The following is a 25,703-nucleotide window of genomic DNA, read 5'->3' as shown; positions in this document are numbered from 1 at the left end:
TTTAGCAGACGTGGTAAGCACATTTTCTTTTGCTATCTAGGAAGAAAAGAATCCTCTTCCCTTTTACTAAAAGGAAGTTATGCTACACAAGTGAGTAACTTGATCTTCATTTAAAATCACAGAGTTTATGAGCTAGATGGTCCCTTTAAGAACAGTAAATATAACTCCTTCCTGTAACAGACGAGAAAACTGCTCAATTCTGCAAGGAGATGATGGTCTGCTCCAAATCATGTGCTTAGAAAATCACAAGACGAGGGAATGCTTGAAGGATCCCATTGGAGTAGTGTCCTCAACTGGTAGAGTTTGTGACTTTTGTCACCCTCGCCAGCAATAAAATCATAACATCATGGAGTTGGAAGGAACCTGAGTAATCTAATGTAATCTCTTTTTTTTGTTTGTTTCAGATAAGAAACCTAAGACCTAGAAGGGCCATGTCTTGCCCAAGGTCACCCAGCCCATCCTTCACCACAGAGCTGACATGGAACTAAGTCTGCCAATGCGCAGGACAGGGCTGTGTTGATCCTGCTTCCTTCCAGCTGTTTGATTCGACAGCCTTGCCCTCCTATAAGAAAGAAAGCCTTCATTATGGCTAAACAGGATATTTTAGATGAGGTGAAGATTTTTTAGTTTATCAAGATTTTAGAAGAAAAAGCTTGCAAAGTATTTTTACTCCATGAAGTAAACATTTTATTGAATGTAATACATAGAAATATATCATGGCAAACTAGTACAGCAATAATATGTAACTCTAAGTCATACTAATAAGTTCACTTACTTGCTGTTTTTAATAAAAATAAGAAAATGTAATACAAAAAGGAATTTTAATAAATATACTAGAGCAAAGAACAGATTCTATCTACACATTTCTCTTTGAGGTCAAATGAGGAGAATTACCAACCGTGGCAAAGAGAGTCCCTCCCGATACAGGCCCCCCCAGCTGCATCCAGTCCAGTATAAACGACAGAACTCAGTGACAGGGAACTCACCATGTAGAGTTTAGCCATTTTCCTGTTAGTTATGTCTGCTACAGTGTCATCATCATCACCTCCATCTCTAAGCACTGGCTTTTTCCCTAAAACCTGATAAAAAGGGAACAACAGATAAAAGATAAAGACCTCTCATTAAACAATGCAGAATTAAAAAAAGAAAAAAAGAAAACCATCTCACATTTCTAAAGACATAGATCATAAAATATTTGCAATTAAAATGACCAGTCTCAAACATTTCTCATCAGTCATACTACATTGGCCTTTCCCCATGGGTCAAATCAACCAACAGCATTAAGTAAATAAACACTTAGTCTGCTGGTGATATGAACGTCCGAGAAAGTAAAATCCCTAGGTGTCCATATTATTGAAAACTAGCAAGAATTAGTTAAAATATGAGTTCTAAGTTTAGTTCTGCAACAGAATTTCTTCTGTGACTTCTGCTTCTAGAAGCAATCTATAGGTTTAATTAATTTATTATTACAAAGCAACATTACTATTTGAATGTAGGGCACCGTCGTCATTATTGACATATTATAGGCAGGGTACAGTGCAAGTTTTTGATGACCATACCATGCTTTGTTTTCTCCTGTATCCTTGGCCCTTAGAAGAGTGCCTAGGGTGTAGGAGACGCTCAATAAGTATATGTCAAATGAATACATTTATTCTTTGCATGTATGATACAATCCAAAAGTTAAGTATTTAGTAGAAAGTACATCTAAAACTGCCTTGAACTTCTGTACATTAAAATAAAAAACTATGTTTATATAAAGCACTTTAATTAAATTAATTGACATAAATAGCATAGGATGTTAAGGACAGGAATAAAATATAAACTTATGGTAAACAATGTGACTTTTATAACATAGTTATAAATTCAAGTTTAGAACATGTAAAGAAAGTATTCAGTTAGATTCAACAAATGTTTGATATACTATGAAATTCCTTGCATAATGTGTTTTATATTCAACATTCCTCCCAATATATAGTGTGAAAATACATTCTGTGAATACCAACCAACAATAAAAATGTATATAAATTCTAATCCTTGCATGAATATGGGCACAGCCTTGAGTCTAGGAATACAGTAAAGACCTTATTTTCTCTGGGAACATGCCCATCTTTTTGTTTACACAATGATAAACAATGTTTTAATCACTGTACATAGTAAAAGATTCTAATATAGTTTTTCTATTTTGCTAAACGTAGGATCAAGACAAAAATCAAAACACTTGCAATCAAAAGCTTTTTTTTAAAAAACATATTTACTCTGGTAGAAGTAGGTATGTTTTATAAGAGCAGTGAAAGGTCTCTTCATAGACTGTTTTGCAGTTCTATTCCAACAAAGACAGTAGTTTGGCATCAACAGTTTGGGTTAAGGACATATCTAACACTGGGAAGTCTCCCAGGGGCTGAGTCTGAGATTTGGGGCACGCTCTAACTTGCAATTTTCAGGCAACAATTCCCATATTAGCTAAGGACCTAAATTAGCCTCTCAAAGGACTGTAGCATAGCTGGGAATTGAATTCAGGGATTTACCAGAAACAGACTTAACTCCAGCAGTAGAAAGATGCTGTATATTGTCAAGTTTCTCTAAGGACCATTTTAAAATTCAGTCCAACAACTAAGCATTACCAGATTCCTCACTGGGGTATACAAATGAGTTTTCAATCACCTTATCCAACCCTTAAGAACTTTATATCCTGCCTAGAAAGAAAAAAAATAATTAAATATGTTCCCTTTCTCAACTATGCCATACATTTTGATCTTTGAAATAAACTGTAAATATAGCTTTTCTTTTTCTCTACAGGTACAATAATGCCTTAATTTAAAACAATCATGTTAGGGTTCTCAAGCGATTAGCATTCAGCTCATGTAATCCTTTGTGTGTGAAATCACATATATTTTGACAATTTAAAGAGGAAGGGAAACAGAAAAGCCATATCTGAGGATGGTCCATAAAAATTTCATCTATCGTTCTAGCCAAGACCTGCTCCCTTTTCCTTCAATTATTTTCTGTAAGTTTCCACTTAGAACTATCATCATTCTCTAACACGCTTCAAATCGAGCTTATCCATCCACAAAACTGACCATTCTCAATTCTCCATTTGCTTCAGTGAATAGACTCTATTCTCCTCTTCACCAGACTTAAAATCATGTGGTCAGCTTTGGTTTTTTTTTAAAGTTTGGCACCTGAGCTAACATCTGTTGCCAATCTTTTTTTTCCCCCTTCTTCTTCTCCCCAAAGCCCCCCAGTACATAGTTATATATTCCAGTTGTGAGTGCCTCTGGTTGTGCTATGTGGGACGCCACCTCAGCATGGCCTGATGAGTGGTGCCATGTCCGCGCCCAGGATCCAAACCAGTGAAACCCTGGGCCACTGAAGTGGAGGGCGTGAACTGAACCACTTGGCCACCAGGCCCGCCCTGGTCAGTCTTAAATACTTCCTGTCCTGCACTTTGAATCTCCTACCCACTTAGTCATTAAATTCTATTTTTTTATGACAATGTTTTGAGTCATTGATTCCTGTCTATTCCTTTATTCCCACCTTAGTGAAGGCCCTCACCAATGTAGTCATGGGTTACAGCTTGCTGTCAATTCCCTCTTTCCTTCAGTCTCACATCATCTTTTCATCCAGAAAGGTATCCTGTACACAAATAAGGAAGGCCCCTTATTTCACTTTACTCCCATACTTCAAGAACATGACTCTAAAAGATAAAGATTTACATGTTACATCTACAGCAGTAGTTCTGAAAGTTCAATGTCCTCAAGCAACATCTGGGTGATTTGATAAAACACAGATTGCCATCTGCCAGCTCTTAAGTCCATACGTCTGGGACAAAGCCCAGGAATCTGCACACCAGATGATTCTGAGTTGGAAGCTTTCTGGACAGAGCCAAAACTCCTCTGTCTGGGTTTCAGAGCCCCTCCAGAGGCTGGAGGTCACCTACCCTGAATTATTTCTCACCATTCTCCACCCAGTGGCCTTCTCTAACCAGGCTGATGTTTTCAGTGTCCCTGTGGGAGCCATGTACTTTCCTTCCCCAGGGCTTTATCCAACGCTCTATGTAACTTCTACCTAGGCTCACTGGCTATGGTAGAAGCAAAACTGAGCAATTATTCTTTGGTTGGTTCCGCTAATTATAATTAGCACAGTAATAGTTATGGCTTATTGAATGTCTATTATGAGTCACACTCTGTATCAGGAGCTCCAGACACGTCTCATTTCATCCTTATGAGAGCTCCCATGAACTAGACACTGTTATCAACATTTTACAGAAAGGTCACGGAGGCTCAAAGAGGTGAAGTGATGGTTTCACAGAGCTGCTAAGTGTCGAGGCAGAGATTCTGGCACAGTTCCCTTTACTGTAACTTTTCAGTAACTTTTAGAATTATTGGTTGCATATTTCCCTAAATCAAGGGAAACCAGGCAAGTCTTTGAAATGGACAAAAAAGTTCTCTCCATAGATGGTGCCCAGGGGACCCTTCTGGTGATCGGATGCCACAGAGGGCTGTACCTTTCCTTTTCTTTGAGTAATTTTCTAATTCAGTACAAGACTGATGGCAGCAAATGCTTTGCCTACAGAGATGCAGAGCAATTTTGTCTGGTGGAGATGAAACTAATTTCTGTCCGTGGAAGAGGCCAGCTTCGCATTTATTAGCAAGTTCATTTCAACATGATTGCCCATACATTCGTCTGTTCTTTGGATTCTTCTTTAACTAGTTATAATATCCTATTAGTTCTCTTATTAATGAATGATGTAAATAAAATCTTTGACATGGGTTATTTTATATTTGTATGAGATCCAAGATTTTACTTCTTTGAAAACTACCCTTTAACATCTAGTACGTCTCTTGTCTAAAGCACATGTATTGGAACTTGTTTATATATTTATTGCCTTTCATTATGTATTAAAGGTTTCGGCTAACACTTTTCAAGTGCCATTACAAGCCATGGCAGGCACTTTAAAAATTTTATTTAACAGACGCTTACATATCACTAAGTACCACTCTAAACACTTTACATTTATTGTCATTTTATCTTTGTAAAAACTCTATGAAACTCTAAGAAACAGACTAAGTAACTTGCTCAAGGTCATGTAGCTAGTTAGTGACAAAGTCAGGATTTGAACTGTGACTCCAGAGTGTGTTCTTAACGAACCTGCTGGGCTGCCTATTGTAGGTACTTTAAAAGGTCTTAACTTAATTGTTCAGGCCTTGTCTCTGGAGATAAAGCAGAAGACGTTTCACAGCAGACTGAATAGGACCACTTTTAGCTCTCCCATTCTGATTAGAACAATACTAGCAAACGCACGTGCGGCATTCTATTCTCCATGGTCACAGGGTTCTGCCTTCCTCTCCACAAAGTTCTGTTTTCATCTTTTTCTAAGTCCTCTCTTTCTACTCCCCTTTCTTGCTGGTTCTGCCTATGCTATGGGCATTAAAGGCTGAGAGAGGAAAGTTCTCTCATCATATCAGAGGGTTGTGTGAGCAAAGAGCCCTCAAAAAAAAAGATATAATGGTATTCAACAAACATGAGAGCTATGAATGAATGTAAAATAAAACAATAATACTTCCTTACCCATAAAATTGTCAAAGGTTAGGAGAAAACTGACAATATCGAGTGTCGGGAAAGATTCAGTACTCTACCAGGCACTCTTGAGAGAAGGAAAACTCTCAAAAGTGATTAATAGCAGGTAACAGAAACTTTAAAAGCATGCCAATTATTTAATCTAATAATTCTATTCTAGTAGATTATTCTAAGGGAATAATTAAAATATATGCAAAGAATTAGCAATGAATGTTCATCATAGCATTTTATAATATCAAAAAATACAAACCACCTAAATGCCCAACAGGGATGGGACTGGAAATCTGTGGGTATATGATTTCATTCTCTGCCTGAATAGATCTTCTTTTCTGCTGCCCACTCTTTGCCTTCGATAGGAGTTCAAAGAAAAAATATCAGAAGGAACTTATATTAAATTATTACAGCAAATAAACAAGCTAGCTTTAGAATCATAATCCTCTAGCTTCAGAACTTCTAGGTGCTGGCCCGGTGGTGTAGTGGTTAAGTTAACGCACTCTGCTTCAGTGGCCCAGGGTTCATGGGTTCAGATCCTGGGCACAGACCTAGCACCACTCGTCAAGCCACACTGTGGCAGCATCCCACATGAAAGAGAGGAGGATTGGCACAGATGTTAGCTCAGCAACAATCTTCCTCAAGCAAAAGGAGGAAGATTGGCAACAGATGTTAGCTCAGGGCCAATCTTCCTCACAAAAACTAAACTAAAATAAAAGAACTTCTAAGTTCTCGTGACCTGTGTCAAGATCATCCTCAGTGTCTTGTTGTGCTTTTTCTATATGACCCATTGTGACTTTTTCTCTTAATACATAAGTAGGCCTATGTGCAAATTTGGCTTTTTTTAGAAAGAAGGACCAGGCAGTAGGAAAAACTTGGCTATATCCTCATAATTCTTACTTATTTTTCACATCTGCATCTGTCTTTATTTACTTTGAAATTTTTAGCCAGCTCCACCTATTCTGGATATGAAATTCCAACATTTACAATCTTCCTCACTTAACATGCACTTTCCTTCCTTTAACTTTCTACAGAAAAGTCAAGATGTTTGGACACCGTACAGTAAGTATTTGGAGTGAATAACAGGAAGAGAAGGGATAATATATGACCTGGAAGAAGGACAATACATAACTCAAAACTCCAGATCACTTCGGATAAAAATATTCTAAGTTGGCGTCAAGTCCTAAAAGCATTGAACAGACAGGCTATGTGCTTCTCGATTCTGATCTCAGCATGACAGATTAGGAAAATGAGGCTGAGAGATGTTAGGAGTTTTGTCTTTGGCCCAAGTCTTATAAAAAGTAAAGCAAGGATGTAAACCCCAGTCCTAACAACTATTGCAGTGCTCCATCAAGAAGTGAGACACGGAATTCTTCTTATCTTAATCACTTCAGTGTGAATGGCTCTGCTTCTACTTTCACTAAAAACAGAGTAAACTCTCAGGTTCCGAGAGCTAACATTTTAATCACTCATAATTCTAGCGTCTTATTTCCTTTCCCTAAGTGGGAAAAAAAAATCAATAGGATGCAAGCATATGGTGAATAGGAATTCATTGTAAAAGTGAAGTATAGCCTTGTTGTTATGGTGTTTTACTTGCTTCAAGGCACTTAATGCCTTAGGTACAACAAATATTTGATAATAGGGAAGATACACAGAGATATAAAATAACAGGCAATTCTGAGGAGTTCTACGACCTCGTTTAGCTGGCTCCACCTTATTTGGATATGAGGTTGCAACATTTGCCCTCCCATTCTCTCTCAGTGATTTGCTTCCTTGCCTCTGAAATACCTTTATCTCTTTATTGATCTATCAAACAAAGGGAAATTTAATATATCAAATAGTGGGTAAAGATATTTTAGATGAGGGAAAGCATGTGAAATACAGGTTTGGATAAAAGGATAAAGTGAATTGATTGTCTGCAAGCGAGGTTTGGCTATTTAATTATCTGGGCCAGGGCCATCCAACAGGGTTTTCCGTAACTGAAATATTTCATATCTATGCTGTCCAAAATGGTAGTCCTAGCTACCTGTGGCTATTGAGCACCATGGCTATGGTGTGACAAAGTAAGTGAATTTTAAATTTTATTTAATTTTAATTGATTTAAATCAGAACTTAGCCACCTGCATCTCACGGATGCTGCTGTTGACAGTGTAGCACTACAGGACTCAGGGAATGCCATGGCTTTGGGGAACTCACCGCGATGCAGGTCTGATCCTCAGTGTCACTGTAACATCAACAGCTTAGAGACCAGATTTAGAGGGCCCAACTCACAAGAAAGTTAACTCATAAGTTATTATACCATGGAAAGCTACTCACAAGTTATTAAGATATATAAGCCAGAATGCCAACTTATTAAACTAGAGCAGTTGTTTTCACTGGCTGCATATTAGAATCATCTTAGGAATTGTGATAAAGAATGCTGAAGTCTGGATCCGAGCCCCAGATATGCTGACTGAAGCCCCATCATTGTGTATTTTAAAAGCCCTCTGGACCTGGTTTGGTGATGCGATTCAAGTGTTCAGTGGCACCAGCTTTGTTAGCCTGGCTCATCCATCTCAACCATCAGGATGGGGCCAGCAAGCATTTCTGACATTCACATTAGCTTTTCAGGGAACTTTTCCTGTGGACTAATTATCATGGTCTGGTGGTCTGGAAGCTGTCCCAGGGCAAACCTCAGGTAAAGATTTTAGGCCATCCGCCTTTTCTGGAGATCATTAAACTTTTTTTCACAAGATCTCAAACCCATTTGGACATCTCTACCTGATAGGTTCTTGAATGGACACTTCCATCGTTCGCCTTTGGGCTTCCTAATTTCTGTGCTTCACAATGAGCATCCTCCTCCTTGTCTTTTTGACAATTCCTTCATCTGGCAGATAAGGCAATCTGAGAATCTGAATCTGAACCCACTATTAAGTGACGCTGTGACCTTGTTTCCACATTTTAAATGGTACAATAATTAATACCATTCACAATTATCATGATGATTAAGTGAAATAATGTATGTGAGGCGATTGTCACTATACCTGGCGCATAGTGAGAACTCAATGAAAGTTAGAACCTGCATCCTCTCTTCGCCCTTACATATGTAGAGTGAAACCTTGCCCTGGTCAAAGGGTCATTCTCTCTGCTTGATATGCCCCTGCACGTCACTGCTCTGATTCTTTGTATGATGATTTCACCATTTTGAACTTCCTGCCATACACCTCCCTGTGGATTTGCACTTAATTATTATTTGTTCACGTCTTGATCTATTGATGTCATTAAGTAGCTATATGTCTTGATAGTGTACCCTTGTCAAAGTCTTCTATGTTAAGTCTAAAACTACCAATTGAATACAGATCTATGTAGGCCTCTTCAGAAAAACCTTTGAGAATAGTCTCCTGAGCAATCAGCAAGGGAAGAGCTGATATTACTGAGAAGGAAAAATAAGACGTAATAACGTCTTCCCTTCTTTGAAGTTTTTCCACAATTACAGTATGTATGATGCCATTAGTCCTTTGTCATCAAACTAATTCTCTGATCTTCCTATGGATTTCAATCGTATCTCCCCATTTAGTCTTGTACATATGACCTTATTTTGGAGGCAGGATGTATCAGTTTTGTAAGATTTATAAATAGAGTGTCTATGGTATAGCAGCACCATGGCAAAGAGTGGGGCTGTAAGGATGACTAAGTTAGCTGTGGTCCCTGCCCTCAGTGAGCTTTCAGTGTGGGGAGGATAAAGAGGTTTCACTTGTCCTTGCTAAATCCCAGTGTAGGCACTGGCTGCTGGAGCAGTCTGCAGAGAAGGATTCTGAGGCTTCCAAATTTGGTAAGAAAGTTTAACACGATCTACCAGTTATTACACTCATGGGCAGGTAGAAGTGGTGGACATATTTCATTTATTTTTAACCCCAAATATGTGAAAATGGCCTGTAAGGATTCTCAGAGTTTAGAGAGTATCAGGTCCACAGAGGAACACCCTCCCCCTCTCAAGGCTGGCTCTCCACCATCATGCTTCTGGGCTTTTTCCCTCAGTAACGTATCACTTATTCTCATCAACTTTCGAGATTACCAGAAAGGTTGAATACTGACAGTAAGAGACACAAAACAAAGGGTCAAGCCAGTCTGCTGAGCACAAACAGTGTGCTACTAAAGCTATGACTTACAATATGGAGCACATAAAATAGGCATGATTGTCAAAAATGTGTGGCAAAATTTTGGAAGTTATAAAATAACTTCACAGCAGATGGGCTTCCCATGTCTCTGTATGTTTAAGATTGCAAGCTCTGGAATGAAGACTGCGTGGGTGTGAATCACAGATCTCTCTTTCCCATTCCCAAGTGGGCAAGTTCACAGCCTCTCTATGACTCACTTTCCCCATCTGTAAAGTGAGGGTGTAGAGACGCTATGGGTGCTCTGCCCATCTCACCTTGGTCTATCTCAGAGGTCATCTGCAAATAATGTCTTAAAGGTCAAAGCCTTCTGCTCTCTGCCTGATGGCATTATCTGGTCCACTGAGCTGTACTGTATCCAAACACAAGGCAGGCTGGAGGTGCGAGGGAGTTCACACCAAAGGACCAACCCTCAACCAATGAGTGACGGGAATTACTGGCTAAATCCTGCAGCCACCTCAGCCTTCAGTGGGTTGATTCTGAAGTGTGTTGCATACTGTTTCTCAGAGGGTCCCTCTGGGACTAAGTCCAAGTTGATGCAGCAGTAAATAACTTACTGACAAACTATTGCCTCATTTTACCCCTACTCAATGCTTCCAGGATCATCTTCCAAATAACGATCTGCTCCCAAGTCCTTGTCTCAAAGTTGGCTTTTAGAGGAACACAAATGAAGACAAGGGATAATAAATGTGTCTGCTTCATAGGGCTGTTGGAAGAATTAAACTCGCTCATCCTCGTAAAGCTCCTAGAAGAATGCCAGTCACACGGTAAGCACTGGATGTTGGTCATGGTAGGGCTTGTTTTTACCTCCTCTGCAGCAAATGAAATCCATGACAAATTTGTTTCTTAGATGATGGAATTTCTGTGCTAATGGTAAGAAGCACTTGTATCATATAAAGAAAAATGCAACTAGAAAGAGTAAGAAGTGAACAGAAAATTCAGCCTACCAGTGAGCCAACTGCCCTCACGCTTGTAGGGCATAACGAGATGAAATTACGCTATCACCTAGCATTGGAGTTCCAGGACTGTGAAGATCACAGCAACTGATATTCGATTATAGTGCATTTGCTATTCGCTCAGAACAGTGTTCAATCAACATATTTGCCTTGCCTACATGCACTCTATCAGACTTCATTAAAATCTATCTTCAGTTTGGGTTTGCTTTTTTAGTTGCAAGAATTCATTGAAACAGAGCATTGATATTTAATTTCTCATTTATGCATGGTATAGGACTTCATTTCCTAATATATTTGTATGGCTTTCTTTTGTTTTGCAAACAGATACTAATACGTATTTTTTACAGTATGTTAGTACTTTTTCCTGATTAGTAGAATGTTATGGAATAGCCAGAACTGAGGATTTTCTATTGGTTTCCACTAAGAGTATACTGTATTTACATGAACAAGCTATGCTTTCCTTATAGTCATTTTAAAATACTTTTTTATAAAAATACATATATAGATATATCTAAAAACAATGTAACTGTAAAACTGTAATGCACGGATACCCTTGCAAACATAATAGTAATTCTAATAGCAATAAATGAGCAATAGCATTGCAATAACACTGCAGTTTTTTGCAGTAACATTGGTTTTTCATTTGCACAAGTACTGTCAGTATAACCCAATTCCACCACAGTGTGATTCTTGGCTCTGAAAAAACAAGACTTAGAAGCATTATCCAGATGGCCTATATTTTAGGGAGTTCTTTCCAACATGTGAACATATTTTCTTATGATAGTAAACAAATATTAATTACTAACTAAATACTAAGGAACTGTGACTTGCTAAATCTTGGAGTTGACCTTTTAATATCTGGGCTTGGCTAATTATTGGGACAGAATGTGTCAGAGGAAACTGATATGAAATTAATATTACTGCTAATTATTATTATATATTTAAAAAACTATTTAATTTATAAAATGAATGTCAAGGGAGTTATGAATCACTGAATCTCAGAGATCTAGTCATTTGATATCTGAGTTTGCTAATTCTTAGCATAAGGGATAAGAAGAAATTAACCTAAAATTACTGAAAGAAAATATAGTCTTACTGTTAGTTTTTTATTATATATTATCACTAATATTATAACAAACATTAGGAGTAATATAAATAGAATAGAAACTTGTGATTCTAGTTTAATATTTATGTTAATTCAGATGTTGACTTTGTCGGGGCAAAGATCGATCCTTCTATGCAGTGCATCTGTCTTAAAATTGCATTATCCTATTTACAGCTCCTATCACTAGTTCCTCACTTCGGCTGCAAACTGAAGGGAACATTACCTCATTCAGAAATGATTGCCAAGTGGCATTAATTTGGACTGATTATATAAAAGTGACCCATTATCAGTAAGGTCACAAATCTTCATGTTGAACTTTGGTGCGACAAGGTGGAAGATTATTTGAAATATTTATTATTATTTTATTGCAGCATATGGTTAACAATACTGCTACTATATTTCTTATGTTTGTTCAGAATATTTCAACTTCTCCCACTGGATGAACTGGTGAGGAACAAAATGGCTATCTGAATTAAATACTAGAAATCCAAATAAAAGATTCATTAAAATAAATGACAACAAATGAATGGTCCTCAAACAGTGTCTGACACATAGTTAGCTATCAATAAATAGTAGATATAAACAGCTATAGCAACTACAGTGCTCTTGAAAGCATCATAACCTACAGCATGCACTGCTTGTCACTATAATCCTTGGGATTTGGGGTGTGTACTAAGTATCATTGCCATAAAGCAAAATGGAGGGAATGATTTAATTACAATGCAACAGAGGGAAGAAAAGGAAAGATTCCTATCTACTGGTACTGTACCTCATACCTCCTCTCTACTCTATATGTAATGTAGCCTCAAGACTAATCGAGAAACAGTGGTAAATATTTTGATCCCTTTAACTTAAAAATCTTTGAACGGTAAACTCATAAATGGACCTCCTTTTTCCATATGACTCTCATAACGTTATTTCAGTCAGACAACAAACACAGAGGAACCTCTCCGACGTGCCAGACACCATGCTATATGAACGGAAAATTCCAAAGTGTTTGTCCTTGTCCAATTTCCCAAGGACTTAGAAAAAGATCCCAGAAAATAAAGGAAGGATAAACAAGGAAGTTAAAGCTACTTGGACAGCACAGAAAGAGAAGTGTGCCTCTCTGAGAAAACATGTTTGTTGTCTCAGTGTTAGTATCTATTGACCAAATTAATATCTCAGGCAACTCAAATTTCCACCCTTACAAAGTACAGAGTTATGATTATCAATGAGTAAATATGAGGGCAACATAAAATAGTTCAATGAGTGATGTGGGTGTGTGTGTGTGTGCACATTATACACCCACAAAACCACCTCAGGTCTTATGTTTAAGGAGCTCAAAACACCCATGTTTGTTCCCTGATGCTAAAAAGCAATATGATTTTTATTCTTATTTAGATTATTTTCCTGCAAATCTTTAGACTCTTTAAAAAAATACTATATAATCATTGTTCCAAAATGATCATGATGGGGATTTCCAAAACAGCTCCCCCTTTCTATAATGGTGCTTCTTTGGTTCATTTTATATTATTCTACAAAGATAAACAGAAATAGACTTATCGAATCAAAGATCAACCCAGAAATAAAAAAGTTCCTCTCACTCTCTATAGCATCATTTTCAAAACGATCATGCTTGATTTAAACATACAGTGATATTTCAGTTAAAAAATTAAAATGTGATCCCACGTAAATCCAGTAAACCCAAGATTACACTATGAAGCAAGCTTTCCCACAGAGAAACGTAAAGGAATGTTGACACAATTCTAAATTTCTAAATTCCACTTTGATCTATTTCTTCATCTTTTGCTTTACATGCTTAAACGTAGGAATATCCCAATGATTAGATTATTAAATGTTCAAAATCACTCCTGATGTTACTTTCTGTAAATTTAAATTATATAAAAACTTGGGAAGCATTAGCCATTTGCATAGCCTTTTGATGTTAAGTTTTGGGGAAGAATAAGACAAATATATTTGGTGATTTAAAAAACAAAGCTCTACATCTATGTAGTGCCATGGAGTTCAGGGAGCATATTCACTTTTAACTCAGTTCTGAGAAGCACCAGCACTGGGACTGTGGGCACCAGCCAAGCAAAGTGGTCAGGGCCAGTGGACAGCAGTGTTACACTAGAGAGCGAGAGAAGGAGTGGGCCTTTGTGGTTGCAGGACACTAAATGGAGAGGTGACCTGACGCAGGAAGGAGGATCCTACAGATGGAGGTATCCCACTACAGCTCCTGGGAACACGCATTTTTATTCACTGAATGAAAACTTAGACACCAGCTATTGATTTCCTACTGTGTTAGGTACTTTCACCTGGAGAATATGCAGTCTATCTAACACATGGGAAGATACTGCAACAAATATAAATAAGCTCCGGACTCCGTTATTTCTTTCCAAAATCTTAGTTCTAACTATTCATCTGTAGAAAGGAGAGGAGCAGCATACATGAATTATCCTTATCTTAACACTAAACTGCTCCTTTACAAATGCAGCTGGTTTTAAAACTTAATCATGTCTTCACCAACAATATCATTTAAAATGCAGGGAAGCTTTTTAGGCAATACTATCCTCTAGAAAACAGGAAAACAAATGCTATGGTTTTCTGGTACCACATAGTTCACAGTTAATTGTATTAATTCTCCAAACATGAATGAGCAAGGAGTTAGCACTGTGAGGGCTACACAGATATAAAGGCAGTGCCTGCCCTCGAGGAAATTGGAGTAGCATTGATAAGATATAATTTTCTTTGGCAAAATAGTTTAGGAAAATATGATTAAAATTTTATTCTTTGACTAAACAGACATTCCTAAAGGATAATTTAAGACATATCTGCTGGATCCTGAACTCACCTCCTCCCACAGACACAACAAATCTACAACTATATATGGAATAATTTCCTCTGAAAAAGTTCTGAAAACTGGATAGGCAGAACTTCCACATCAAAGAATAAAAGGGCAGCAACGAAACAGTTAGGAAAGGCAGACACACGTTCTTGCCAAAAACAAAAAGACAAAACAACAACAAAAAAACCCACCCCAGGTGAACCGATCCAAAAATGGGAAGGATCCCCAAAATACACAATTTTTCCCTGAAGAGCAAGGGGTTTGTGCTCCACATCAGACACCCCAGCCCTTATATACTGCAAGAGACCAGCCCCCAAAATGCCTAGCTTTGAAAACCAATGGGGATTATGACCAGGAAAATCATAAAACGGTAAGGAATGGAGAACCCTCTATGAAAGGATTCACATGCAGATTCACTGGCCCTGGAACTCAGCACAAAAACACCAGATTGAAAAGCACCTAGACCATATGTGAAGGAGACCCACTCACTAATCTTAAAGCATCTGCCAGAGGCAGGAAATTACTGGGACTCTTTCCAGGTTGGAAATACTGGCAGGCGCCATTTTCGCAATCTCATTCTAACTTGCTAAGGCTGGCATTGTTGAGCGCCATTTTGGAACGCTCCCTCTAACCTGCTAGAGAGGGTGGGAGTGCCCTGCTAAGAGTCCTACCCACCCCAAGGCATCAGCAGATATACGCACCTCTACATTCGCAGCAGCATTATTTACAATAGCCAAGATATGGAAACAACCTAAGTGTCTGTCGATGGATGAATGGATAAAGAAGATGTGGTATATATGTACAATTGAATACTAGTCAGCCATAAAAAAGAATGAAATCTTGCCATTTGTAATAACATGGATGGACTTTGGAGTATTACGCTAAGTGAAATAAGTCAGATGGAGATATGTTTTCACTCATAAGTGGAATCTAAAACAAAACAAAACAAATGAACAAGCAAAACAAAACAAAACAAAAACAAACCCATAGATACAGAGAACAGATTAGTGACCACCAGAGGCAAAGGGGGTTGGAGGGTGGCCAAAATGGGTGAAAGGGGTCAACTGTATGGTGACAGATGTTAACTTGATTTTTGGTGGTAGATCACTTAGTAGTGTACACAAATGTCAAATTATAATGTTGTACACCTGAACCTTATATAATGTTATATACCAATTTTACCTAAATGAAAAAAAAAGAAAGAACTATCTGCACTATTCAACTCTAGATTTTACTTATAAGATATCCAGCTGAATATCTGATCAACTTGTAAAGAGAATAACTGAATAAATTATTTTATTTTCAAGTTGTCAATTATGACGTATAGTAACAAGATGAACACAGTTCCTATATTGGGAGATCCTTCAGAGGTTACTCTAGTCTATGTGCTATTATCGTACGGTCTAAAATACATAAATTTTATCATGAGAAGGCTTCCAACTAATGGTGGTATCATTCTGATCATGCCTTCTGGCGTTTGAGGACCCTCACCATCTGTTCCCACTCTCTGACTCTGTTTTAGAGCTAGCGTGTGCTTTTCTCCTCAATCACACAATAAAATAAGTAGAGTTTTTGGACTTTACTGGGAAGCAGCCTACTGCTCAATAAATACATTAACTGAGACATAATATGATAGTCTAATTTTTCTTCCAATTTTCCTTTTTTTTTGGTCCACAATCTGAAACAATGATTGCACATGATGGTCTAGGGAGCCTTAGTGTTTTCATAAAAACAAGAAATCTAGTAGTTCAGCAACATAACATGTGCTTACAATCTTCCTGCAGTATTTTTACTGCCAGTATTCTGCCGCCAGCATCTATAATGATTACAGACTTAACAAGTTCATTAAATTACATTGGAAAAAAGTCTTTCCAGGTAAGACAAATTAGTTGTTTTTTGTTGTCATTTCAAACAAGGTCTTCTTCATTCTCTTTTTGATATCTACCAGATGCTATCTTTTTATAATGAAAGTCTATAATACAGATTGATAAATTATTGACCTTAGCAATTTTTCCTCAGGGAATATTTTAGTCTCCCTCCTAACATTTAGAGAATGAATACGGCCAACCAAGAAAATTTGGGACCTTACTACTAGTGAGCTATTTAATTCTCCTTCACATTCATTGATAATTTATTTTAAATATGAAAAGAAGAAAGACCAAGAAAAAAGCTTTACATAATTTATACACAGCTTTTCATGGTAAATATGTTTACAGTGATGAGAAAGAAAGCACAAAGTAAAATGCAGCTTTAATTAGTTTCACTTACAGGATTATTTTCGTATTTAAACATATGCGCTTTTGAGAGTGCTAAAGATACAGATAAGAGGCTGACCACACATCCTGTTTCTCCAGACAGTCTTGTTAATACATGGCCTCTCCGAGTCCTGTCTGGTTGGTATCCCCTATTACTCTCCTAAGTGTTTTGGTTTGAAGGACAAATTTATGATCAAACTAGAGATCAGCCATGTTAAAATTGTGTGAAAAAAATGGTGTGGACAGCTGAAAAACTTCAAAATAAAGATCAACTTTTCAAAAAGTTCTCAGAAAAATTATTTTTTAATATTTTTTGTGTTGAGTACTTTAATGTGTTAGAAAGACATGTTCCAAATATTCAGTATCGAATATGAAGAAATCCTAACAGGATCATTTAATTGATTGAAAAGTCCTTGATTTAAAGCCATTACTAACCTTCATATATAGACTTCCTTTTTTTTTTTTTTTTTGAGGAAGATTAGCCCTGAGCTAACTACTGCCAATCCTCCTCTTTTTACTGAGGAAGACTGGCGCTGAGCTAACATCCATGTCAATCTTCCTCTACTTTATACGTGGGACACTTACCACAGCATGGCTTTTGCCAAGCGGTGCCATGTCCACACCCGGGATCCGAACTGGTGAACCCCAGGCCGCAGAGAAGCGGAACGTGAGAATTTAACCTCTGCGCCACCGGCCCGGCCGCAGGACTTCCAAAGTTATTTAAGATAAATAATTTTTACAGATTCTCATTAAAAATGAGACACTTAAAAGGTCAAGTTTAAAAGACATTTTGAAAGATTTTTAAAATCCGTCTCTAGCGAAGTCAACAGTTGCATCAGAGTCTCAGCAAAAGAAATGGCATTTCACTATCTTAAATGAGGTAACCTTCTGTGTGTGCATGCTGCAGACCACTCCAGACCACTTTGGAAGATTATGAACCTTTTCTAAGAAAAATATTTTTTAAATGTCTAAAATAAACTACAAAGTATTACAATGGAAACCAATTATATTGGACTACAATTATCAAAATATCAAAATATATTTAAAAAGTAAACGTGATAAAGTAATATGTGAGCTTCTTCATTAACTCATGAATTAAATTGTCGAACAGCAGGTCTAATCACCATCATGATTACCAAGCAGTGATGAATAGATATGATACTTTGAGGTTATCTAAAATAACTCTAATGTGGTCTGAGAAGTCACAGCTACTGCTCACGCTACTGTGGTTTGTTGACTACATTCACAAGTGGAGAAAATGTTCATTAAGAGGTTAGTGAAAAGAAAGTTGCAATTCTTTTCCCAACCAAGTTCATGACCTCTTTGAATTCTATTGTTTTAGGTACAACATTAAGAAAACCTAGTGGTCCAAACAGTTTATCACAGGTGCACAATTAACTCATCAAACTGCTACTGACCCTTGCAATGAAGTACACAAAACAACATGTGTGAAAACAAAAAGCCCACTGAAAGCTTTTTAAGAAAAAAAGTGAAGGCTCTCGCTGAAAACGCAGTTCAGTTCCCTGTGTGTGTGAGCTGTCAATGAAGTGCAGCACATGGTGAATGTGTTGAACGGCAACACAGTGGGGCTTTTCTAGAACTTTGAAAAACCAAACAATGAAAACTCCTAAAACACAGACATGGCATTTTATGTGAAGCAGTATGTCCCTTATCCCTATCACTAATATCTTATAATCAGTTATATTGTCACACACATTTTTCTTCAGGTTTGCATTTTCTTATTTTACTTTAACAGTGTATTCATTGACTATTTATACTTTTCTTTCTCCAAACTTCAAATGAAATCCAATAATGGACACCAAAGACTACAAATGGTTGGAATTAAACACAGATATTGCCTAAGAGATAAGACAGAATTACAGATCATTGGAACTTAAAGGGACCATAAAAGCCACTTTGTCTAACCTCTCACTTTAGAAAAGAGGAACTAGAGACAACTAGAAGTTGAGGTTAGGGACTTGCTCAGGCCCCAAGACAACCAGAGAAAAGCTCAGTCTGATAGTTAATGCACCGCCCCTCCACCTCTCGACAAGGGCAAGTCCTGTTCCTGGGCCCACTTCTATCAAAGCATAGCTATTGAAACAAGCGGTTACAATCAATTAGCAATACATCTTATTTACAGATTTTTGCTTCCAAACATGGCAGTAAGAAGACTTAACTGGTGAGCAAATCTCTAGAACAGAGGCCTTGAAAGAATAGTAAAAGATCAAGAATTTGTTTTGAATAGTTTATAAGGTCTAATTTATTAGCAATATTATTCTGACTACTAAAAACCCAGTCAAACCATCGCTAACTTTGTTTTTTTAGATGGCCTTTTTTTCTGATTATAATAGGAGTACACATCCATTATATTAAATTTTGAAAATACAAGGACGAATGAAGAAGAAAATAACAAGCAGCCTACGCCAACAGTCAAGACAATATTGGTAATATTGGTAATATTTCAGCATATTTCTTTCCAGAAATATATGTACATATGAATATATAGTTATTTACATATAATCTTACATATTAAGATAATATTGTATATAAAATTTTATACCCTGCCTTCTCTCTAAGCATTATACCATGAGCATCTTCCCACTGAATTAAAATTGTTTCCAAAACATCATTAATGTGAAAGTCTATGTTTCGTGCTTATTAAGTAATGAAATTTAAAGATAATATAATCAGTAAAATTATCTCATATAATTTTTGATCACTGGATTATGTAGGCTATGACTGATCAGGTAACTCTAATGCATTACATTGCTCTAAATCAAAATTATTAAAAAATGTGTTCTCTAAAGACAAGGTAGTGTTTAGAAAAATTTGAATGCAAATGGCTAAAATCTTTACGGAAAAATGTATAATATCCCAAGAAATTACAGAAACAAAAATCCAAAGAGATACCAGCTGCTACTATTAAATGCAGTAAGATTCCAAAAGCTATTACAACAGTCAATCATGATTGGGCTCTGTAAAGTCCTGAGGGAACACAGTACTTGTGCAAGGGAGCAGCAATTAGTGTAAATATTTAGTGCCTGGTACACTGGAGGACTTTAATAAATGTTGATTGAATGAATAAATAAAAATCAATTTACAAACAGGTATAGACATCTGAATATGATTATACTCTTTCACTGACAATCTTACTTAAAGAAATATATACAACATATACACTCAGGTACACATTGCACTTTTCTTAAGGGGGAAAAATTGGTCACAATTAAATGTCCAAAGCTGGTAATGGTTAAGTAAATGATGTAGGTAGAAAGAGCCATGGAGACAATTTTCAGATTAATTTAACAACTATACTAAAATTATAAGTGTCTTGCCTATAATTCTTAGTTTAAAAATGATTATTTAAAATATTGGTATATTTAATCTCTTGGTATAAGATTTTATTTCATTCTTTAAATAAAATAATCGCTAATTTTAAAATCGAAGAAAATCACTGCATTTAAAAAAAAATGTTGAGAAGCCCAGATGAATAACTTATTATTTTTCTTCCAAAATATATTCCTATAGTCAATATCAAAAGTGTTGTGCATCTCTTTGTTCCTGAATACCACAGAAGATATGGTCAAGGTTTCCTGGAAAGTCACATGAATGGTGAGAGAAAACAATCTTGACATTCTATCTTCCTAGTACCATGAGTCACATAACTCTGATATTTCCTCTTATTAATCTTAGCCTAAGAATTAGAGAATTTGTTAAAACTAACACACACACACGCACACACACACACATACACACACACACGACTTAGAGTGGTGACCCTTTAAAAAACAATGTAAGTCACAATACCTGTAAAAGCTCTGATGGTTCACTTCCTTCTTCCACCACAATTAGTTGAGATCTTCCTTTCCTTTCATTGTCCCGAATGCCAATGGCAACCTGGCTTGCCTTCAGACGCTCATATTTATTGCACGAGGAACCACACCATTGGTAAATTTCCTAAAAGAGAGGGACAGATCTTTTGACCTCAGAAATATGTGGAAGACATTCAGCACTGTTGTAATACCCATTGTGATTAATTAGGAAAAAACAAAAAGGTATAAAAATAAAGTTATTTGTTATTGAGGTATATATGATTTTACATATTTTATTTATACCTCATTCTGTATCCTGTTGCTTTCAGTTAGCATTATAAAGTAAGCATTTTTTTAAACTATATAAATACATATCTCACCACTCTTTGTGTATATAATCCACTAAGCAGAATTTATGAAAGTAAACTTGTATAGATTACTTAAATTTAAAATAATAAATTTACCATATTTCAGAAAGGTGGTTAAGAATCTGTTCTGCTCTTGATGATCATAAAAATTGATACAACACTTCTGTAAAGCAATTCAACAATTCTTATGAAGAGGCATAAAAAGAGTTAAAACCTCTGACCCAGTAATATCACTATCCAGAATTTATTTTAATAAATTATTCATAAAGGGAAGAAAGAATATGTACAAGTGTTTTCATTGCTCTGATTATATTGGTGAGGCACTGACAGACATTAAATGTTCAACAACAGAATAACAGTTACGTAAATTATGATACATTGAAAAATAGATACTTAAATATCAAAGTTATACTTTAACAGAAATTTAGAAAAATAGAAACAGAACAACAGTTTGATATTTTGTAAATTAGGCAGACTACATTAGCTGCCATTTAGATTAAAACATTTTATATTTTAGACTTGGCTACAGTGTTCAGAAGGTATAGAGATACAAATGTAAATAACACTGAAATATCATTTTCTCCATTAAATGTAGTTTAACAAAAGAAAGAAACACAAGTTTAATGGTACCCAGGCCTGGTGGGGGTATGGGAATGGGCATTATCGCACACTATTTGGGTGGTTAAACTGACATAGGTTTTTTTTGAGAGTAGTTTGGCATCATATCAGAAAATTACATACGCTTTCAGAATCAGAAAATTCCATTTCTAGAAATCTATTCAATAGAAGTATTCAAACATGAGATACAAAAACAAAAAAACAAACAAAACAAAAACAAATGTTCATCAATAGGGAGCTGGTTATATAAACGCCATTACATGGACACTGCAGACTACTCTTCAGCAGTTAACAACTGAGGAAAATGTTTGAATACTGATGTAGAAAATTACCCAAGGTGTATCATGAAGAAGAAAATGAAGCCCACAGAATAATACAGTTCCATTTAAGGAGAAACAGAACCAGAAGCTCTGTTTCTGCGTTTGCAGAGAAAGATTGTTAAAGGTAGACAGTTTTAACACATTGGCAGGGGCACGCACACACAGAAAGAAAGCCTTCAACTTTTACTGTATCTAAGTCAGTGTTTTCCCTTTTTTTAAAAATGTCATTCACATTTATTAGGTGCCTATTATGAGCCAGATGTTGGGGATAGAGAGATAAATGAGAGAAAACTAGCAAGGAAAGACTGACATGTAGACAACGAACACTAATAATATCTTTGCATTACACTTGGTTTTCAAAATGTTTCCACACATACTTCACCGAGTCAATTGTGGAGAGATGGTCAGCATAGTGGTTAGGGGTAAAGGAGACAGACCTCAGTGGCCACTAACTGCCTATGTGACCTTTTATTTGCAATTTTTAAAAGAGCAAATAAATTAATAACCGCAAAATAAAAGAGCACCCAAGCATTCAGAGAGACCGGCTCTTTTCTCTGATTAGAAGACATTTCCAGTCCAGAGTTGTTTCAAAAATGGTTTACTGATTGCCTAAAATGGCGCACACTCTCTTCCAGGTCCTAGGAGCACAACTTTGAACCACGTAGGCTTGCGACAGTCTCTCTGACCCCTCACCCCACCGTGTTCCTGATTGACCTATTCCATATTCCTTTTTAAGAATAAAACATACATTTCAGAAATTCAAGTCTTTATAAGAAGTAAAATAAAAAGGATCATGCCTTGCAATCTCTTTCACTCTAGAATCTGATTTAGTAATTCAATATGGTCAAGGGATGTTTCTATTCTGTTTCTAAGGGAATCACACACTGCCATTGTCCCTCTCTACCTCTTTTCTACACCTGGGTATCTGAATATGAGGCTCACATTTGGAGGCAATTTAAATACCGTGCCCCGGTTAGCACTTACAAACAGTGAAAACAGATGGTTCCACTAATCAGTCAACGCCTATCACTGAGCATTAAAGTCAGGTGATGGAGTAGGAAGGCGATTTTAAAAAATACAGATGCCTGAGCCCTCCCCTTAGGGACTCTCAAGGGTATTCTGGGCAGCGTGTTTATTGAATGCTCCCCAGAGGATTCTAGCATTCAACTAGGGCTGAGAACCCTGGCTAGTCACCCTGAGCACGCTGCACCTGGCACTCATTACAGGGAATCTGTAACATTTAATCACCCAAAGGAGCCAAGCAGGCTGCTCTGCTGAGTACACCTGGGCTCTTAGCTCAGCTTCCTTTCCTACCGTATTCCATGGTATTTTGCAAATGATTCTTTTTTCAGTGGATCTGAGAAAGCAAACTTCTAATATTTACATTACAGTGAAATAGAGGAAGTATCTCAGAAGTTAGCTGTCTAGATTTCTCAGACTTAGCAACTTTCACCACTGACTTGCTCTGTATTTTTATAATCATCTAACAGATGTATATGTTCTCCCTATCTGAGTTGTATAAATGACCTCTCATCTACTTCAAACAGATTATATAAAATCACACTAAATTTTAGCAGCATCTGTAAATCATTATGGAAGGTTCATAAAATGTGTTTAAAAATGAATTGTAAATAATGATAATTTAATGAACATAATTGTTATTTAACATAGAATTTTACAATATTCTATAGATCCCAAAATATTTTCTATGATATTACTTTGGGTTGGGAGATTTTACGTGCAGTAGCAATTCACAGATAAATTTAGTTGTACCATTGCTTACAGACCACAGCCTACCTTTAAAATAGCAAAACCATATCTAGGAAATACTCATCAAAATAATAAAATTTTTAAGAGCAAAGTTTTCCTTTTAACTGGAAGATGACTGAGTCCCTACAGCGTTACACAAAATTTCTTATACAGCTCGAAAAAGAATGCTTTGTATTCTGCTTATTCTTTTTTCATTTTCACCTTATTTTGTGCTACTATTTCTACAAAAGTGACACATTATCTTATTTACTAAATTTAATTTTCAATGGTTAATTCAGGCAAGAAATGCAATAAAATATGGACTTTAATTTTAAATTGCTAAAAGCCAGAATTATTTAAAAAGTTGTATTAAAAAATCTTTTTCATTCAATGCTAATTAATTTTTTATGCAAATATAGTTCATTCAATTCTGGCAGAGCACAACAAAACATGCTTTAAAATTTTAAACAGAATTTTAGCAATTCATTAAATTTGAGCAATTTCTATTCCACCACATGTGGACGATGTGTTTAGGACATCTCACTTTAACAGAGCTCTACTGTGATGAAATAAATGTGTATAGTACTATAAATAAACTTTACTGCCCAACACTTACTCTTTTCAGAAGTAGTTGGTTAAAACCTCAACACTCTGTGCACAAGGAAACTTTGTACTCATTTGGCCCCATGCTTCAAAAACTCTCCTGTGATTCAACTTACCCTGTTTTTCAGAAGGAGTGGGCTGAAAAAAAGAAACTCTGCATAGAGCTAAAAAAAGTCTGAATGGATGTGATAGCTTGATATGTATTATTACAATGAAAAGTTTTCATTATAATTTAAATTGTTTTATTTATAATACTTTAGTGGGCTTTAGATGAAAACCCTTTCGTAAATCTGATTTAAGTGTACTAGACGCCGAAAATTGTAAAGCAAACACAGTTTCAGAGGCAACTATTTTACCCTCTAAGATCCTAAGGAATTTAACAACTCAACACTAAATATTATATTTCTTTGGGAAAAGAGCATAAAAACTCCATGTAAGTATGGAAGTATCCATTCAATTCAGAATGAAGTCCACTTAAATTTTGGTGGAAATTTTTTGATGAACTATAACCCATGAACACCCTCTAGCAGAAGTTTATGAAACTATAATTAACCGTTAATATGCAAACTATTAAAGGAAAACAAAATTACTCTGGATAATTGGAAGAGGAAGAAATGAGGGAGTAAAGACAATCTGTTACTGGCAGTTAGTTTGGTCCCCTAGTAATAGGAAATAAAAGCAAGTGAGTGATACTTATAGAAACGACACTGGGAGCAAACAGAGGTTTCTAAAATTTCCTTTAAACTATGTGGTCAGGTTAACAAGTAAAACATCAAAGTGCAGCCAAACCTCATTTGGGGACAGGAAATAAGCGCAGCAATAAAACAATGCTCCTGATGCCCTTGATGGGAAGCTGGATTAAAGGCGCACCCCAACAGCCCATGTGATGTTCACGCATAACGTGCAAAGAATTCAGCATGGATTTGCTCCTCTTTTGTCCTTTTCTCAGTTATTTATTCTAAACACATCTAAAATTTTATAAAAGGAGAAGTAGGGGCCAGACCTTTTCCTCTCCCTTGCTTCTACTTGCTTTATTTTCACTGGGTTTAATTTTCTCTTAGATCTAGTTAACCAAATATAGAAGTTCATTCTCATCTCCCTCTAGGCTGGAGGTTCTCCAAGTATAGCTAAAAAATAATAATGACTTGTGAGATACCTCTGGGAATCTATCTTTATCTTAAAACTTTAAAACACGACTTTTTTTAGTTTTGGGACAAGCAAATGTTGATTTATATCCTATTTTGTTGTTCAAAGCCAAGCCAACACAATACCCTTCAATGACATATACATATGTGCTTTAAAAAACATCTCTGCCTGAAGGATGGAAGATGAATGCAGCAACACTTGAAGGCTTGATGACCA

At 36.4% G+C, this 25,703-nt stretch overlaps 1 protein-coding gene across 1 annotated transcript in view; it reads right to left on the bottom strand.

Annotated features, from left to right (window-relative positions):
* SCIN (scinderin) overlaps positions 1 to 25,703 on the bottom strand; it is a 69,921-nt gene that overhangs the window by 27,043 nt on the left and 17,175 nt on the right. Inside the window, exons 4-5 of the mRNA XM_046670709.1 lie at positions 20,679 to 20,828; positions 987 to 1,079 (exon numbers count right to left, since the gene is read on the bottom strand). Of these exons, the coding sequence (XP_046526665.1) occupies positions 987 to 1,079; positions 20,679 to 20,828 (243 nt within the window). The remainder of the gene's footprint in view (positions 1 to 986; positions 1,080 to 20,678; positions 20,829 to 25,703) is intronic.

This window comes from Equus quagga, chromosome 8, assembly GCF_021613505.1.
Source record: "Equus quagga isolate Etosha38 chromosome 8, UCLA_HA_Equagga_1.0, whole genome shotgun sequence".
NCBI classification, from domain to species: domain Eukaryota; kingdom Metazoa; phylum Chordata; class Mammalia; order Perissodactyla; family Equidae; genus Equus; species Equus quagga.
The sequence above is the reverse complement of the archived record's forward strand: the minus strand, read 5'-3'. Positions and strand labels throughout refer to the sequence as shown.